The sequence below is a fragment of the Pleurodeles waltl genome, chromosome 6 (genome assembly GCF_031143425.1).
Source record: "Pleurodeles waltl isolate 20211129_DDA chromosome 6, aPleWal1.hap1.20221129, whole genome shotgun sequence".
Lineage (NCBI taxonomy): Eukaryota > Metazoa > Chordata > Amphibia > Caudata > Salamandridae > Pleurodeles > Pleurodeles waltl.
Window position 1 is genome coordinate 49,332,553 of NC_090445.1, and position 18,828 is coordinate 49,351,380.

Consider the following 18,828-nt stretch of genomic DNA (forward strand, 5'->3'; position numbering starts at 1 on the left):
GCCAGCAGGTAAGTACCCGCGTCTTCGGAGGGCAGACCAGGGGGGGGGGTTTGTAGGGCACCGGGGGGGGGGACACAAGTCAGCACAGAAAGTACACCCTCAGAGGCACGGGGCGGCCGGGTGCAGTGAGCAAACAAGCGTCGGGTTCGCAATAGAAGTCAATGGGAGACCAAGGGGTCTCTTCAGCGATGCAGGCAGGCAAGGGGGGGGCTCCTTGGGGTAGCCACCACCTGGGCAAGGGAGAGGGCCACCTGGGGGTCGCTCCTGCACTGGAGGTCGGATCCTTCAGGACCTGGGGCTGCGGGTGCAAAGTCTTTACCAGGCGTCGGGTCTTTGAAGCAGGCAGTCGCGGTCAGGGGGAGCCTCGGGATCCCCTCTGCAGGCGTCGCTGTGGCGGCTCAGGGGGGTCACCTCTGGTTACTCACGGTCTCGTAGTCGCCGGGGAGTCCTCCCTGTGGTGTTTGTTCTCCACAAGTCGAGCCGGGGGCGTTGGGTGCAGAGTGCAAAGTCTCATGCTTCCGGCAGGAAACTTGTGTTGTTTCAAAGTTGTTTCTTTGTTGCAAAGTTGCAGTCTTTGGTAAACAGAGCCGCTGTCCTCTGGAGTTCTTGGTCCTTCTAGATGCAGGGTAGTCCTCTGAGGCTTCAGAGGTTGCTGGACCCTGGGAACGCGTCACTGGAGCAGTGTCTTTAGAAAGGGGGAGACAGGCTAGTAGAGCTGGGGCCAAAGCAGTTGGTGTCTCCGTCTTCTCTGCAGGTTTTCAGGTCAGCAGTCCGCTTCTTCTTAGGTTGCAGGAATCTATCTTGCTGTGTTCTGGGAGCCCCTAAATACTGAATTTAGGGGTGTGTTTTAGGTCTGGGGGGTTAGTAGCCAATGGCTACTAGCCCTGAGGGTGGCTACACCCTCTTTGTGCCTCCTCCCTGAGGGGAGGGGGGCACATTCCTATCCCTATTGGGGGAATCCTCTATCTGCAAGATGGAGGATTTCTAAAAGTCAGAGTCACCTCAGCTCAGGACACCTTAGGGGCTGTCCTGACTGTCCAGTGACTCCTCCTTGTTTTTCTCATTATCTCCTCCGGCCTTGCCGCCAAAAGTGGGGCCGTGGCCGGAGGGGGCGGGCAACTCCACTAGCTGGAGTGCCCTGGGGTGCTGTTACAAAGGGGGTGAGCCTTTGAGGCTCACCGCCAGGTGTTACAGTTCCTGCAGGGGGAGGTGATAAGCATCTCCACCCAGTGCAGGCTTTGTTACTAGCCACAGAGTGACAAAGGCACTCTCCCCATGTGGCCAGCAACATGTCGGGAGTGTGGCAGGCTGCTAAAACCAGTCAGCCTACGCGGGTAGTCGGTTAAGGTTTCAGGGGGCACCTCTAAGGTGCCCTCTGGGGTGTATGTTACAATAAAATGTCCACTGGCATCAGTGTGCATTTATTGTGCTGAGAAGTTTGATACCAAACTTCACAGTTTTCAGTGTAGCCATTATGGTTCTGTGGAGTTCGTGCATGACAGACTCCCAGACCATATACTCTTATGGCTACCCTGCACTTACAATGTCTAAGGTTTTGCTCAGACACTGTAGGGGCATAGTGCTCATGCACTTATGCCCTCACCTATGGTATAGTGCACCCTGCCTTAGGGCTGTAAGGCCTGCTAGAGGGGTGACTTATCTATACTTCATAGGCAGTGTGAGGTTGGCATGGCACCCTGAGGGGAGTGCCATGTCGACTTAGTCTTTTTATCCCCACTAGCACACACAAGCTGGCAAGCAGTGTGTTTGTGCTGAGTGAGGGGTACTCAGGGTGGCATACGACATGCTGCAGCCCTTAGAGACCTTCCCTGGCATCAGTGCCCTTGGTACCAGGGGTACCAGTTACAAGGGACTTACCTGGATGCCAGGGTGTGCCAATTGTGGAAACAAAGGTACAGGTTAGGGAAAGAACACAGGTGCTGGGGCCTGGTTAGCAAGCCTCAGCACACTTTCAAATCATAACTTGGCATCAGCAAAGGCAAAAAGTCAGGGGGTACCCATGCCAAGGCGGCATTTCCTTACAAACCCTTTGAAAAAGAGTAACAGATAGTGCTCCAGGACCCGATATGGTCCGTCCCTCAACAATCCCTAGGGAGCAATGGCACAGGCCCATTTGATGCTGGGGGGTATCATTTGTTAAGAACTTGGAGGCATTAGGCCTTAGAATCCTGAATGTAAGGTTCCAACAGGATATTTCCCCAGCACCTACTTACTATGCCTTTGGGAATCAATCCCTAATTGACTATGTAGTGGTCACCATGTCACTCTAATCCTAGTCGCCACCTACTATATGGTTAGGACAGATTTAAGTGACCACGGTCTGCAAAGTATGGAAATTAATTATAGCTATCCAATGCATAAACTTGCCGCTACTCATCCCGGAAATATTACCACGACTAACTATAAGAAGCTTTGATGGCATAGTGATTCAATTGAGAGTATTGGTATTAACTCAGAGATGTTATTAACCCAAAAATTTGTGAAACAGTTGGCGTTCCAACTGGTGATCCAATCTTTCAATGCTCAACTTTGTTGGAACAATTCGCAGTTGGTTTTCTCACTGAAAACCATCACAAGTTCCACCAGTATAATGCATTAGCAAAAGTAAGAAACAGAGATAAAATAAAAATAACAGCTGTAATTGCCTTATTGAGGAAAAAGAGAAATAGGCTACTAAGACTTGCAAAGAAAAATCCAACCAATCCTTGTATCCAAAAAGTATAGTTATAAATAACTCATATAGGAAACAGATGTGGGACAAAAGAGTAAGAAAAAGGTAGAATTTTTAGACAAAGGACTTATTTCTAAGTAAAAATACGAACTACCAAGCATTCTGGTAAAATGATCAACAATTTAAACAAACCCCCCACGACCCTGACTAATTCGGGTATTTCCGAATCATCTTGGCTCGACTTTCTAATTCAATATTTTAACAAAGCAAAAGATAGTAAAGAAGAGGTGCCCAGCAAAGCAGGGTTAATAGGGGCTGACGATCAGGGTACCATTGACACTCAAACCCACCCCAAGCTCAGAGATGGAAATGATGTAACATTTACAGTTGCCCAGATCACTAAACGTATTGATATGAGTAGGCAGGCTGGGGCTCCAGGCCCAAATGGGATCCCAAATGCCTTAATTAAAACAAACCCAGGTTTTTGGACAGAGAAGTTGGTTGCGGTCTTTAATAATGCACTGGGTATTGAAGCTATTCTACTTTCTTGGAAGGGTGCCATCATTCACCCAGTCTTCAAAGGTAGAATTCATGCAACCTCGAGAAATACCGCTTAATCACCCTAGCTGACTCAGAATGCAAATGCCACGCTGGTTCCCTTTTGGAGGCTCTCAAAACTTGGCAAATGAAAACAACATCATTCCGGTCAATCAGACAGGTTTCATCAAAGGGCCGGGAACAGCGGTAAATATTCTATCCTTTACCACTGTTATAGATAAATGTAGTCAGAACAAACAACCTCTGTACGTATGTTTTGTGGACTTTAAGTCTGCATTTGACTTGTTCAGTGTAGCCAGTTATGGGCCTGGCCATGGAATCTGAAGTGTCCAGGCCAGATTGTATTATTTGCTGAGCAGCTGCCTGCGCATCCACAAAAAGGGAACCAAACGATTTCTGCATCTCTTGTGGCAGTTCTTTCGCCATCTCTTTAGCGGAGTCCATAAGGGTGTGGACGTATCTGCCCAGCACACAGGTAGAATTAGTAGCCTTCAGCGTCTTACTACAAGATGAAAAGATCTTTTTTGAAGACTGCTCCATCCTTTTGGACTCCCTATCAGTAGGGACTCCAGGGAAAGTCCCAGGAGCAGGCCTTGCAGAACATGACGCTTGTACTACTAAGCTTTCCGGAGTTGGATGTCGTTATAGAAAAAACGGATCTCCTGGTGCGCCCCTATGTCTCCTCTCCACTGCCCTGTTCACAGCCGGAGTTGTTACTGGCTTCTTCCAAAAGTCTAGAATAGGCTCAGTTAAAGCCTCATTGAAAGGCAACAAAGGGTCAGCACTGGACGAGGAAGGATGTAGTACCTCTGTGAGCAGGTTAGTTTTCACCTCTGCCACAGACAAAGGTAAATCCAGGTACTCCGCTGCCCTCTTCACCACTGAATGGAAGGAAGCGGCCTCTTCAGTAAACTCCCCCGGAGACGCAATGTCCCACTCCGGGGAAGTATCCAGACCACTTGCAGTGGCAAGACCTTGAAACTCATCCGAAGGCTCAATCTCGCCTTCCTCCAACTGTCTATATTCCTCTTCCTCCAATAGTCTCAAAGCCTTCCTCCGAGATCGAAGATGCGTCTCTAAGGCCGGCGTCGACAAAGAATCCATCGATGCCGACGACTTCGAATCCCGAAAGTCCCCAGGAAGAGATGGACGACTCCTAGACTCACCCGACGCCGGCGCCGACACGGAGTCGACCGATGACCTTCTCGGAGTCGGTTGGCAGGAAGGTGATGGAGCTGCCCTGGGTGGGGACATCAACGATGTCGGATGACGCGGAGAAGGAGTCGGTTGAAGTGAAGAAGGATCCACCGTCACCAGAGGAGGACTCCTGCCAGGGGATACCCTCGGCGCCGAACCGCCAGTCTCTGAAGGGCAGAAGGGCATGAATGGAGCAGACTTGTATGGCCCCGGAGAACCCAAATTAAACGCCAATGGCCCCATGGGACCCGCCGGTGCACCAGCAGGGGCCATGGATTGGAACACGGCATACATTGCATTCAGATATGCAGCCGGATCCGTCCCTGGAGCCGGGAAAGCCGGGTACTGTTGAGCCGAGGTCTGCTGTACATCAGGCTCCCTCGACGCCGGCGAAAACCGAGGGCTACCCTGAATGACCTCAAATACGGAGGGCCCTGGCGACAACTCCGGACCCTCGGGTTGAGGCGTGACAGTAGGGCTCATCTCCCATGTCTTCTGAGTTCAAGAAGATGAAGATCGAGACCTCGACCGGCTCCGCTCCGAACGGCACCGAGAGTCATGATGAAGCCGCTTCTTATGTCTTTTGGGAGAAGCATGGGAGGAATCCTTCTTATGGCCCTTCTTTGCTTTTACCAAGAAGAGCTTCGCCTCACACTCCTTCAGAGCTTTCGGATTCATGCTCTGGCACAAAGAGCATCCTTCTACATCATGCTCCGAACTAAGGCACCAAATACAATCCGAATGGGGGTCGGTCACTGACATCCGACCCCCGCATTCTCTACACAGCTTGAAACCAGACTTTTTTGGAGGTGACATTGTAACCACCAAAAAGCGCTACAGTTATCAACGAGCCAGGAAGAAAAACCGTTGGCGTTGAAGGCACGGAAAAAAGGAAAACTGACGTCAGTACGCCGACGAGGACATCTCATTGGCACGTTGACGTCAGACGGAGTCACGTGGAGCCGTACCATCATGACGTCCTCGTCGACGTGAACAGCTAGGAAGAAGACTTTCTGTCGGATGCTGACGCAAGGACGAATTCATAAGGTGAGGAATCCACAGGTAGTTGTATCCATCAGAAATATGTTTATGTGATTTTACGGTATCTTCTGAAATAGGTATTGTGAATTTTATCTTATTAAGGATGGTGTAAAGGTTTTTATTAACTATTATACACTTTAATTAATAAATAAATCAAATCACAGGAGTCGCAGTGACACCACTCTGCACACCTGGAAAGCAGTCCTACGTTGCTGGAGTAGCAGACAGGAGACCACATGTTGCAGGGAAGGGTGCTGGAGGCCGGGGCTACACGGAGCCTGAAGATCCCACAGAAGAAGAACCAACAACCCTTGGTAGCTGCAAGAGTTGCAATGCACAGGGGTACTCTCCTGCAAGGAGAGACAAAGACTCACCACCTCGAAAGTTGGACAACTGTAAGAGGCAACCAAGGGGACTACTCAGAACCACCACTCGTGATGCAGGATCCACACAGAGTTGCAGGAGAGAGGACACACACAGCCGGTCGCCGTTGCAGTTGGTGCCTGCAGATGCAGGGTAGTGACTCCTTCACCCAAGCTGGCTCATCTGCTGGCTGGCTGGTAGGGCTCATCTGCAGGCTGAAGACTTGCCGTTCTCAGAGGATGCACAGTCGGAAAAACAACGTTGCAGAGCAAAGTCATCGCTGGAGCAGCAGATTGTAGGTCCCTGTGAAGTCCAGTTGCAGTTCAGGTGGCCAGAAGTCAAAGTAAATGTTGCAGAGGAGCCCTGCTGGAATCTTGCACGTCGAATCTGAGGAACCACCCAAAAGGGAGACCCTAAATAGACCTAGCAAGGTGACCACGTATCAGAAGGGGGCTGTGACATCACCTTCCTGACATGGCCACTCAGATGCTCCCAGAGGCCTCTGCCCACCTTGGATTCAAAATGGCAGAATCAAGTGGCCACCCGCAGGAGCTCTGGTCACCACTCCTGGGGGGGTGGGGGGGGGGGGGAGTGATGGACAGTGGAGTGGTCACTCCTCTTTCCATTGTCCAGTTTCATACCAGAGATGGGACTGGAGGTCCCTGAACCGGTACAGACTGGTTTATGCAAGGAGGGCAACATATGTGCCCTTCAAAGCATACCAGTGACTTGTGGAGGCTACCCCTCCTAAGCCATGTAACATCTATTTCCAAAGGGAGAGGGTGTTGCCTCCCTTTCCCAGTGGAAACCCTTTGTGCTGTTAAAGCAGCAGGAGGGCAGAAACCCATCTGTAGGATGGCAGCAGCGCGGCTGCCCGCGAAAACCTGCAAACTGGTAGGAGCAAAGCTGGGGGTTCTCAAAGGAGACCCCTGAGTGCATGGAATCATACAACCAATGCTGGCAACAGTATTGGGGTATGATTCTGACAGGTTTGATACAAAACATGCCCAGGTTCTGAGTTACCATTATGTTGCTGGACATAGGTGGTGACCTATGTCAATTATATGCGTAAAATGACGTCCCCGCACTCACAAAGTCCAGGGAAATGGGGCTGAGTTTGTGGGGGCATCTGCTCATGCAGGGTTGCTCTCACACACAGGTACCTGCACCCTGCTCTCTGGGTGAGGAGGGCCTAACATAGGGTGACCTATACTGACCTGGTGCAGTGAACTGTAGTGAAAAGGCTGCATGCATCCTTTCACGCAGGCTGCAATGGCAGGCCTGCAGACACGCGCTGGTGCCCATAGGTGGCATAATACATGCTGCTGCCCATGGGGAACCCCTGGCACCCCAATGCCCTGGGTACCTGGTCTACTAGGGACTTATATGGGGGCACCAGTATGCCCATTGTGGGGTGTAAAAAGTTAGGGAGAAGTAAATCCAAAGGAAGAGAGCATAGTCACTGGGGTCCTGGTTAGCAGGATCCTAGTGAACACAGTCAAAACACACTGACAGCAGGCAAAATGTGGGAGTAACCATGCCAAAAAGAGGGCACTTTCCTACAGGAGCCACAACAATTACTTGGGTCCGATCATTCTTGATTTTCTTGAGAACTCTGGGAAGGAGTGGTATGGGCAGAAAGGCGTACTGGAGGCCTGTGCTCCACTCGCAACGAAAAGCATTGCCAAGCGAGTGCCGCCTTGGAAACTCCAACACGCAATACTTCTGAAATTGCACATTCTCTTCGGAGGCAAATAAAACTAAAAAAGGAAGGAGTCCTTGTGCCACCTCCGAGTGGAGACACACTTGTGATCCACTTGGCATTGATGCGGAGTTCTCTGCCCTGGTGTTCAGAGAACCTGCCAGGTGTTGAACCACCAGGGTTATGCCCTGCTGTTGCAGCCATGTCCAGAGACGCAGGGCATCATGACAAAGGGTCCACGACCCCATTACACCCTTGCTTATGGCAGCACCACATGGTGTGGTCCGTGAACACCTGCATTAACTTCCCCTTGAAAGAGGAAAGGAATGCCTTCAATGACAGTTGGATTGCCCTGAGCTCCAGCATGTTGATGTGGAGCCTGGTTTCCGCTGGAGACCAGAGCCCTCTGTTCTCCATCTCTCCCAGATGGTGGCCCCATCACAGAAGTGATGCATCGTTCACTACTGTGACATCTGGTTGGAGAAGGGAGAGGAGTCCAATTCGCGGTTTGTTACACACCACTGCAGGTCTTCCACAGTTCGCTCTGAAATCTAGACCACGTCGGAAAGTTTGTCTTGATTCTGAGCCCACTGGAACTTCAGGTCCCACTGCAGAGCCTGTGTATGTCATCTGGCATGTTCTACCAACAGAATTCAGGAGGCCACGAGGCCCAGCAGCCTCAGAGCCATTCCGACCGAAATCCAGGACTGAGGCTGAAACATCAGTATCATAGCCCTGGGTCTAGGGCAGACAAGATCTGACCCAAAGTGAGCATCTTGAATTTTGCCTTCTTGAGGAGGTTCATGGTCTGTAAATCTAAAATAGGGCGAAGACCCTTGTTCTTTTTGGGTATCAGAAAGTAGCAGGAATAACAACCACTGCCTACTTCAGATATAGGGACCTTTTCTAGGGGGCTCTTGGCCAAAGAAGCCGAAACTTCCCCTCAGAGTAGATTTAAATGATCGACCGTCAACCGTTTAAATGTAGGGGGTTAGGAGGAGGAAAGGATTAACAAGGCAGGGCATAGCCCTTCCTGATAATCTGCAGTACCCATGTGTCTGATGTTATTGACTTAAATTGGAGGAGATAATGGCATAATCTCCCTCCAACTGGACAAGCATGGTCCTGTTGATGTAAACTAGAAAGGCTTAGAGACTGTAGCTGCCGGGGGTGTATGGTAGACTACTTCTGGCTTGCAGATCTTCTGGATCTGAAGACACAGCATCCATTTCCATGCATAACCTGGGTTGGTTGCATGGGACGGTGGCTGGCATAGGACTGGCACAGTGTCACGTCCCTTCCATAGCCATGAAAGGGGCGAAAGGCAGGTGGTTGATGAGGGGGTCGCCAAGAGGCCCAAGGACTTGGCCGTAGCCCGAGAGTCCTTAAGGCAATCTGCTGAGTAGGCCTTCTCACCAAACAAATGAGTGCCATCGAAGGGCATGTCCATTAAATTTGCTTGGACTTCCACTGAAAAGCGAGATATCCTCAGCTAGGTGTGGCGTCTTAAGGCCATTGTCGACGCAACTGCTCTGCCCAGCGAGTCAGTCGTGTATAGTCCACACCATATGGTGAACTTAGCTGCATCTCTCCTGTCTTTCACCACTTGGGAGAGTATGGCCTGGGCCTCCGACTGGACCTGAGGCAGCACTTGCGCATCCGTACCTGAAATGGTATGGAAGAAACTGCCCAATAAGCACAAGATGTTCACAGACCTCAGTGCCAGGCTGGTGGAAGAAAACTACTTTTTCCCCCAAGGAGTTCCAGCCTCTTGGATTCCCTATCCAGGGGAGCGGAAGGGAATGCGCCATGGGACGTGGAGTCTTAGCCAACACCTCATCCCTGAGAACTTGGTTGTCCGAGTCAGCCAGAGCAGGTCGAAGGTGGTGGGAAATCGTACTATTAACTGGATCATCGGGGATAAGAATAGGGCTGGAGCTGCCAGTGGTTGCCTGGAGCATTAGTGTTGTAACAGACAGTCATCTGGGTATGACCGGCGCCAGTCCGGATCCAGGCTCTAATCCATGAAACTCAGCCAGATGCCGAGGCCGAAGCTGCCAGCATAGATCTGGTAGGAGCCTCACCCAATCCCACAGGCCCAAAGACGCACCAGAGGGGTTGGACCACGCAAATATGTGGCGCATGGCATCGTAAAATTCCCTTGTTTGAGCGGTTGTTGACCTGGTCCCCAGAAAGCGTGGAAGACCTGGAGTCTTAACTGGCTAACGGCGCCGCAGAACCTTGCCAGGAATGCAAATGTTCCCGCTTGTCTCGACCAACAGAGCTCAAGGTCCTCTTGAATTTTTTCTTCTTTTTTTTGTGCCTCCTCCCAGAGTGCCCTGGGGACCACGAATGGGAAGTAGACAAGTTGGGGCTCTGAGATCAGTCCCGTGACCTCCCCCAAGACCTTCTCAGAGTCGCGCTCTCCAGTCTTGCCAACTGCCAGGCCGCAAGTAGCTTTAGGGACCAATTCCTCAAAACCTTTGGCGCCATATCACGGCCGTCCGAGCATGACTTGGAGTCGTGGTCACGCTTGAGCCACCACAGGCAAACAAGATGGGGGTCATTGACCAACATGGCATGGTGACAGGGACCATATGGTTTAACCCAGCCTTCTTCGAAGACACCTCAACACACCAAAAAATCTTTACAAAATGTATATAAAAAAAAGCCTGTCCAATGGCAACAGAGGATTAGTTCTCTCTGGATCTGCGCTAATTGGCACGGAAAGAAAATAACTGATGTCCGCGAGCCCGGGTGGCACCTATATAGTAGACCGTGATGTCACTTTAGGCACCAATGACACCACAAGGAGCTGAATGGAGCCACCCGACGGTGTGCACAAGGGGTATTGCTCAGCACAGGTTTCCAGATCCAGTCTGATGCCTGGGTAAATCAAAGATTAGGGTTCTGCAGATAGAAGTCTCTATCACATACCTGCACTAAAACCAGTGTAACGAATTCAACAAAAACTGATGTACCAACTGATTAGGGCAGAAGAACATGCAGCTCTAATGAATCCAGCAAAGGTCCTGAAACATTCCTTTCACAAGCATCCCATTTCATGCTCTTCTCTGGAGAAACGGATGAAGTGGAGACCAGTGAGCTGAAATGTTTCTTTGCAGGTGCAACAAGTGAAGAGTCTGAGCCCAGATTCTCTTTCAGGAGCTTCTGAACACTGCTTTTTCCCCCGAATGTCTTTTTACTGAGTGACCTGAGAATGGGTTGATGAACATCTCCATTATTGGTTTCAAATGTCCAGGAACTAGAAATGCTATATGGCGAACTTGTGTCTTTGTTTGGATAGATTCAAAATCACAGATGTTTACACTTCCAGTGTTACTGTCTTAATACTGAACTTGCAGCTCTATTAGTTGTTGAAAGAGAGGTCATCAATGGGTGAAACTAAAGGTGATGGAGCCATAATCGTGTGACACAACTTTGCCTTCTGATCCTCCCACATATAGGCGACTCAGACTCACTTTGTGTCAGGAGCACTTAGGATGAGAGCAGCACTCTCATTTCTGCGTCTCCTCAATGACCGTGAAAGAGACCCCTCTCTACATGGAGGGCACATAAAGACTTGTAACGCACCAGAAATATTTTGGTCATACTGGATATTGGATTAGGCTGTTCAGGATCTGATGGAGAAGCTACTTCAGAGTATACAGATCCTTTCAGCTTTGAACATGAGAACCCCTTGATGTTAACCAATGACCCGAAAAGTCTCTCAAAGTTGAGCAGCTCCAGAAGGAACGAGTCCCATGACCTCAAGTAGCTGCTAACTCCTTTCCTAAAAAATAGCTAAAGAGGGGAGAAACGGCCCATCTCACTACATTGACAAATGAAGAGGCTTCTGTAGGGGTCCTCTTCGCAATTTTGCCTTTTAGCTGAAATGTGAACCTTCTCTATGGCCCTGAACCACCTGTAATATGTTTTTTCTACTACATTGTTTTATTTAATGTGCCAAGAATACATGCCAGAGACACATCATAGTCATCTTTCCTAGATATCTTCCCACTGCAGGCCCGACATTTGTCAAATAGCACCGGCATGGCTGTCAAAAGAAAACAAAAGTTTAACAGCTTATGGAAAGAGCACAATTTACTCATGAAAACAGAAACAAAATATCAAAAGACGTAGAGCAACAGCAAAAAAAAATGTTTTATAGCCGTACATCCTTGAAAGGCACAAGGTTATCGAGATCGTCCGCACAAGAAAGAAAAAAATAAGAATTGCCCATCTGTTTTCCTGCAGGGCAGGATGGGATAAGTGCAGCCTACTAGAACTCTTAAAGTAGCAGGGTCATTTGTCACAGCTCTACTTGGAAGGTATTAAAATAACATTTACTGCTTTTTTATTTTTTCACTATATAAATTTATGCAAAGGTCATTTACTAAGTATGCTTTTAGGTTTCAGTTTGGTTAATTGGGCTCTTTTTTCTTTTTTTAAATTCATTTTTTTCGTAATCTTGCTGATGTGTGGGAATAATCTACCTGTTTGGAATTTCAGAGCACATTCCATGGTGAAGAAATTACTTCCAGGTACATACATGCTGCTCTGTGTTGTCATGTCCACAGGCCGTGACAGAGCTACAACAGAGGCAAATGCAGAAAGTGTATTGGATCCAGTCTGGGGATATTCACAGGGTGCGGAATCTGTGATTAGCAGTATCCATCGTAAAATGTATTTTTTGTAGGAGACTACATCTCTAGCGGAAAACAGGACTCTTCCAATTGAGCTGCTCCCTATAGGTATCACCTGCTGTATGGTTCCATGGTGGAGAGGGTCTTGAGGGGTATGCATCTATTCCCCCTTTTGGTTATTTTGCTTCTGCATCCCACTGTGTGTCTTCTTCTAGATCCGGGTCTGCTTCAAATACCCCATGTTTCTCTTCCAGTTGCTTCTCCAAAGAGTCTAGAGGAGTAAATGGAAGATCGGGACAGATGTACAAAGCTATTTTGAGTTCACAAAAGGCCTGATTCACAAAAATCTGATGGTTTGTGACTGTATAAAGGCTTTTTGGTATATATGAAATCCAAATTGTGATTTTATAACAAGTTACAGTTTGTGACCGAATCAATATTTGCAAGGTGGCAAATATAGGGCACCCTTTCCAACTACTGATTCAGAATTGGATGTATTAATGTTTTGCGACCACGTCACAAAACATCAATATTTTACTGAATAAACAAATGTAATAGTAACCCATTCACAAACAGGAAGGAGTCTCCAAGGGGCCTCTTCCCCTTTGTGAATGTTGTCATAAACATGGACCAAGACCTACTCTTAAAAAAAATGTTACTTTAACTTTTTTTTATTTATTTATTTAAACGCAATCTTGGACATGGTGGTTTAGTGACTTCAGCAGGCTATCATCCCTGTGATGGCTGTGATTCATAATGGGCCACAATTTGCCACCTACCCCATTATTATTCATAAGACAGGTCAAATTGCGACCCACTACGAATTGTTATTTAGTGAACCTACCCATTAATACATTGGTCGGTTTGCAAAACAGCACACTGGTCGCAAACTGTGACCAGTATTTTGCAACCAGTGCATTGTACATCTGGCAAATAGTTTTCCCCTGGAAGCTTTATTTCCATCCTGGGCAAGCTGTTTACTGTTTTTAAAGAGTTCAGAATCTTATGGACTGTCACAGCATAATCAACATTTTGTTCAGAAAGCACTTTTTCTGTTCTCCGAGTTGATTGCCTTTTCCTTGCCTTTGATATTACTCATCAACACTCTTAACGATATGGTGGTGTATCTTTGTCCTTGGCCTTCCTCCGATCTTGATATTCTTCTGAAGTGAAGTCTTAGTCTAAAGTTTGTCCATGCTGATCTTTTTCTTTCTGCCTAAAGGGCTCCCTCTTCTTTCCAATTCCCTTGACCGCAGATTGATCGGGTCATCAGAGAGGACACTTTTATAGTCTTTGAATTGGGAGTAGTTTGCTCGGAAGAACTATTTTTATGAGGCATGGTAGACCTATACCTTTGTGGTTCTAGGGGATCTTATTTAGCACTGATTAAGCAATTTTTACATCTTCTCAACTGTTGGAGCCCATATCTTCAGATGACCCCAATTTCTTCACAGGGCATTACTTGACTTGTACCATGTCGTAGTTTCCCAGCAATGTTGTTCTTGACAACTTCTGGAAAGCAAACATCGTTTTTATGCTTCTCTACCTACTAAAGGATTTTTGGTACATTTTGCCATTTTCATTCAGTAAAAAAAAATTGGCAAATCCAGCCTTTGATAGTTTGCAACATTTATCTTCATTTGAAAGATGCCCAGTTTTTTTAAAATTTTTATTAATAACAATTGTATTTTAGTAAATAAATACATTTAACTCAGTGTGCCCAGATACCACACCTTAGCCTGACTATTTTATTGTTTAGGACTACCAGTGAAGATTCTACAGTGGGGACCATGGTTTATATTGACTCAATTAAAACTGAACAAAAAATCAATGCAGGATCTCCTGCCTGAAGATGGTGCCACATCTCAGTCTGGAGGAATAGGTGACGGGATGTATACTACTCGTGATACTTTTGTTTAAAGACTTTCTTGAGACAAGTCATCAAGCAATAATTAGAACCAACTGAGACCTTGGTAGGGCTCATCTGCGGACGCAGATATATTTTGCTTTTTAAATATTTTGATTGAAAATAAAGAGTTGTGTTTAAACAGGTGATATACATTCTTACTATTAGTAGAAATTGTATCTGAATGATGCATGATAGATAAGGAAAATTAAGCAAAGTATTATATTAGGGTTAAGGGGTGCTGCGATAACAGATAAAGGCAGTGTTAACAGCAAGCCTCATAAAGCCAAGAGCGCCGTACTATGCCGATAGTTGGAATTTTTTATACGGCCTGTGAAACAAGAAGAGGAGAAATGCAACATGAACGCGAAGCAGATGCCTCACACTAACAAGGTAAGTAAAGAGATAGCTGGTTCCCAGCAGGGTCTACCCATCTGGAACTGGTAAGGATATTCACAGGCTGGAGGGGCATGCAGTCAGCGGGGGTGTGCACAGACTGTACTTGTCTTCAGCTGGGCAGTCAGAGAATGAAGGGGCTTGGCAGCTATTTACATGTTTTAATTATCCATCCTCCTAACACTTCCACTCAACCTTTGTAAAAAAAAAAAAAAAAAAAAAATGTTTTAAAAGACCACGCAGTACAAAGATGTGAAATACTCTTAAGTTTATTGACTGGACCTCAAACATTTACAGATAGAAAAATACATAATAGAAAGCGGAACACAGGATTAAAACAATTATTCGGACTAACATTTACCTCTGCATAAGTGAGGAAAACACCATTATGGATAGAAAACCTAATGTCACAGATATCAAAAGCAGAACTTCTGCATGTAAAACAGCTTATTTACAATGGAGAAAGCACCAGGATCACTTGGGATTTTATTGAAACTACTAAATAAAATAGTTATGGAGGGTAAATGAAAACTATACTTTATAGCATAACTATTATGCATGTGCCTCCAAATCAAATGCCCAAATACAACTATTGCTGAAATAGTGCAAATATTCAAATGGCACTGGTACACAATAGGCTAAAATCACAGCCATCTTTGAATTGTCAACGTTTTACTCCAATCAATGCTTCAGAGGGGAAACTATGGTAACATTTCAAACTTGTTTTCCTAAATAATTATTTTTCATGACTTACGCCCCAAACAACTAATCAATAGCTTTTTTGAAATAACTAAAGCACACCCATGATTCCAATAACACTTATTTGCAAAACATATCTGACAGCCCATTTTTTGGGATGCAAGACTTGCTCTTTTACTGCAGTTTCTAAATTAGGATAAAACAGTGAACAGGGAATAGCCCCATTGTAAAATGCCCACCACAATAATTATGGATGCCCTGTAACAGATATTTGGTTGACAATGAGTAATGTTTCAGTTTCTCAGCGATTCAAGTCATTCAGGTCTTCCACCGCCACTTCCTCAATAGTAAATCCCAACTTGGAAACCGGTCATTGCACATGCAGATGAAGCATTATTGTTTAAAATAAAATGATTTAATTACTTTATACGTTCCACCACATCAGATTCACCCCACCGCCACAGCCAATAGGATGAAGAATTATGAAAATGTTTTCTCAGATGCATTGGGTATCCAGTTAAATTATGCCACAAATATAAAAACTGAAAAGGCTGAATTAAATCTGGACCCAATGTCTATTGTGCTGTTGGCTCCTTTGTGACAGCGGCAAAAACGGTGCTCCTACAAAGCATTCAGAAGCAACTTGAAGGTTTCAGAATGTGAACAGACAGCAGCTGAAACATAAGACATGAAGAAGAAGGAACAGGGACTCTTGAGTATAAGGAAGCTGGCAGGAGGCAGGAAGGGTGAGGGAACAGATGGAGAAATCAGAACTGCTGAGACGGCGTAGTTAGAAGGTGAAACTGCTATGGAGGAGAGAGATCATAGAAGTACGGATAGGTGGAGTAAGGCACAGCAAGGGAAAGCACAGAAACTGCTGCAAGGATAGAGGCAGTAGGGACTGCTAGTGGAAAGTAGTAACTGCTGAAGAGACAGGAAAATGGAGCTATAGGTGAGATATCAGAGAAGGGAAAAACCAACAGCTAGCTGTGCAGGTGAAAGCAGGAAAAGCTCAGTCATGAGGGTAGCATGCAATTGAGAACTGAATAGGAACAACTGGTTGGAGACATAAAACCAAACACCAGAAGTGTTACAGGACAGCAGAAACAAGCACTAGAAGTCTAGAATGGAGCAAACAATGGAGTAAAAAACGAGAAACTCCTCAGGAGAAAAGAGACTTCAAGATAAGGGCCTCTTCATCAGTAAGAATGGACATAATCTACAAGGAGAGAGAAAGAGAGCACATGCCTGGAAGCAGAAACTGCTGCAGAAAAGGAGGAAATACCTAATAGGATAGAATTGTTAAGGTTAGTGTAGGCAAGGGAAATGGACGAATTTGGAACTCTTACTCCCTAGCATTTTGTAACAGCCAAAATGGAAACAGTGAGCACTAGTGATCGCATAGATTGCTTCTGGGCCGGCTTGCTTAGTGCAGGTAGTAGGGAGAATGTTAAAAACACAAGTAGATAAATGATCCAAATATAAAATTTTAAACTAAAAACGCAATTTTCTTTCTGGACTAAGCCAAGTTGGAACGTATGGGAAAATTAAACATTAAAAGCAATGCAGATCAAAAGCTATTACCAGCGGGTACAGTAAAAAAAAAAAAATACAAAAAATACAGAGGACTACAAAAGATTTTCTTTTCCTTACAATTTAAAATCATGGAATGCTGAATATAAAATATATAAAACCACTATTCATTAAAATTTCCAACATATATAAAAAGTCAACCCATATCTTTCATTAATGTAGGCAAGATTCAAATAGCTGATCAAGCAATTTAAGTGCACTGGCCCACCACAGTATTCAATATAAAAATTTAAAAAGGTGGAAGAATGCTGAATTGAATAACACAGCAGTCTGCGAGTGACTGAGAGACAAGAATTACTGTACAAAACCTTTTCACTATGAAAAGAACGAGTGCCTGCTTTATAGTGAGTCCTCTTCGATCACGTTGGGTCAGGACAAATATCAGGATAACCAAATATAATCTGGCAGTTCTTAAAAGGTGGGTTCTCCATCACTCATATTGATAGAAGTGACATAACATTTTTGTGTGGTTTACATCTCACTGTTCTGGCCAGAACTGCGCCATAGGCTCTTCTGTGGCTTTTAATTGTTCTTTTGGTGCCTCAGGTGCTGGCAGAGGACCTGGCCTTGGCCAACGTTCTTGTCTTTGCTGTATCATGGACTCATCTTTAAAAGTGATGCCCACAGAAGTTGGTCTGAGCCTTTTACGGTGATGGGTCATGTAAGCATGCCATCGTGCCCACGTAGACGCCGCGCCAGCTGTATATCTTGAACATGTAATGTGACCCGTTTGGCATGGAGAGTGCAGTAGTACGAGTCTTGCAGCAGAAGCACTAAAAATGCCTCTGTGGCCTGAAAGGAGAAAAAGGACAACAAAGGAGTGTGAGACCTGTATAACTGTTCATAAAACATAAAATTAGACTAGAAAAAAACAACAAAAGGGCTGTCAGAAATGTTGGGGATCAGCATAGTAAAAAAGGAAAGGCTTAGCAATAACTGACAAGGTCTGTAAACAAACATATGGAGGTCAGTATTGAGAACAAAGAGGACAGTAGTTAAAATGAAGGAGCAGAGATGCCTATCTAGACAAAAACAGCACACTAAATGAGAAATTAAATAGACAATGAACGAAGATAAGCAGAAAGTAATGAAGGCAAGACCTAGACCATCCAAAGAGCGAGAAGAGCACAACACTACAAAAGTGCATAAGGATGACTTAGGCTTTCACACCCATATTTTTGCAGCTCTTTCAATTTCCCTTTGTTCTTTCCAAATTGTGGCCTGAATCCTAGAGGCCACTGGAAGGCCAGATGCATGGCGCCCCAGCAGAATCTTAATTCGCTGTAATTGGGCACATATGAATAACACTCCTTTGTTGGCAACAGTGGAGTCAATAATAAAGAAAACACATGTTTTAACTTGTACTGTTTGGAGAGAACTACTTGCAGTTTTGTTAACTGTTAGACTCTGCTTGTGGGCCATACAATCAAACAGGGGCTACTGGGCCTCAACTGTGGCAGTTGAGGTAATTTACCTCCAATATCCTGTGTCTGTCCACCTATGGCTCTGCAAACTGGGCTAAGTACAACCCCTTCAGAACTGGAATCTTTGGGCCAGATGTATCAAACATTTTTGCGATTGCAAAAATGTATTTTGGTATGTAACAAGTCCAATTTGCGATTCTGGAACTTGTACCGAATCGCAAATTGGATTTGCGACTACATACCGATTCAGTATTAGGAAGGGACATGTCAAGGGCCTCCCTTCCTAATACCAGCCCAGCAGGCCACCACCCCCGTGATTGTAGCCATTCGCAATCGCTTGCAAATTGCAACCTACCTCATAAAAATAAATGAGGTAGGTCCATTTGCGAGCCCTTGCGAATCGCAGTATGAAAACTCCTGGAGTTTCATATATTTCAATAGCATTTACTTAATTGCGATTCGCTAAAATCATAGTTACCCCCATTTTCTGACTGTTGTCAGTATGTTTGACTGTGTCTACTGGGTTCTTGCTAACCAGGACCCTAGTAGTTTTGCTCTCTCCTCTAAATTGTACCTTTTCCTTCCCACAATTGGCATACTGGTCCCCTCAT

General features: G+C 45.9%; 1 protein-coding gene across 1 annotated transcript in view; it reads right to left on the reverse strand.

The window, feature by feature from the left end:
* Positions 1–14,754: 14,754 nt before the first annotated feature.
* CENPA (centromere protein A) overlaps positions 14,755–18,828 on the reverse strand; it is a 215,198-nt gene continuing 211,124 nt past the window's right edge. The window contains exon 5 of the mRNA XM_069237251.1: positions 14,755–17,585. Within this exon, the coding sequence (XP_069093352.1) occupies positions 17,451–17,585 (135 nt within the window). The 3' untranslated portion in view covers positions 14,755–17,450. The remainder of the gene's footprint in view (positions 17,586–18,828) is intronic.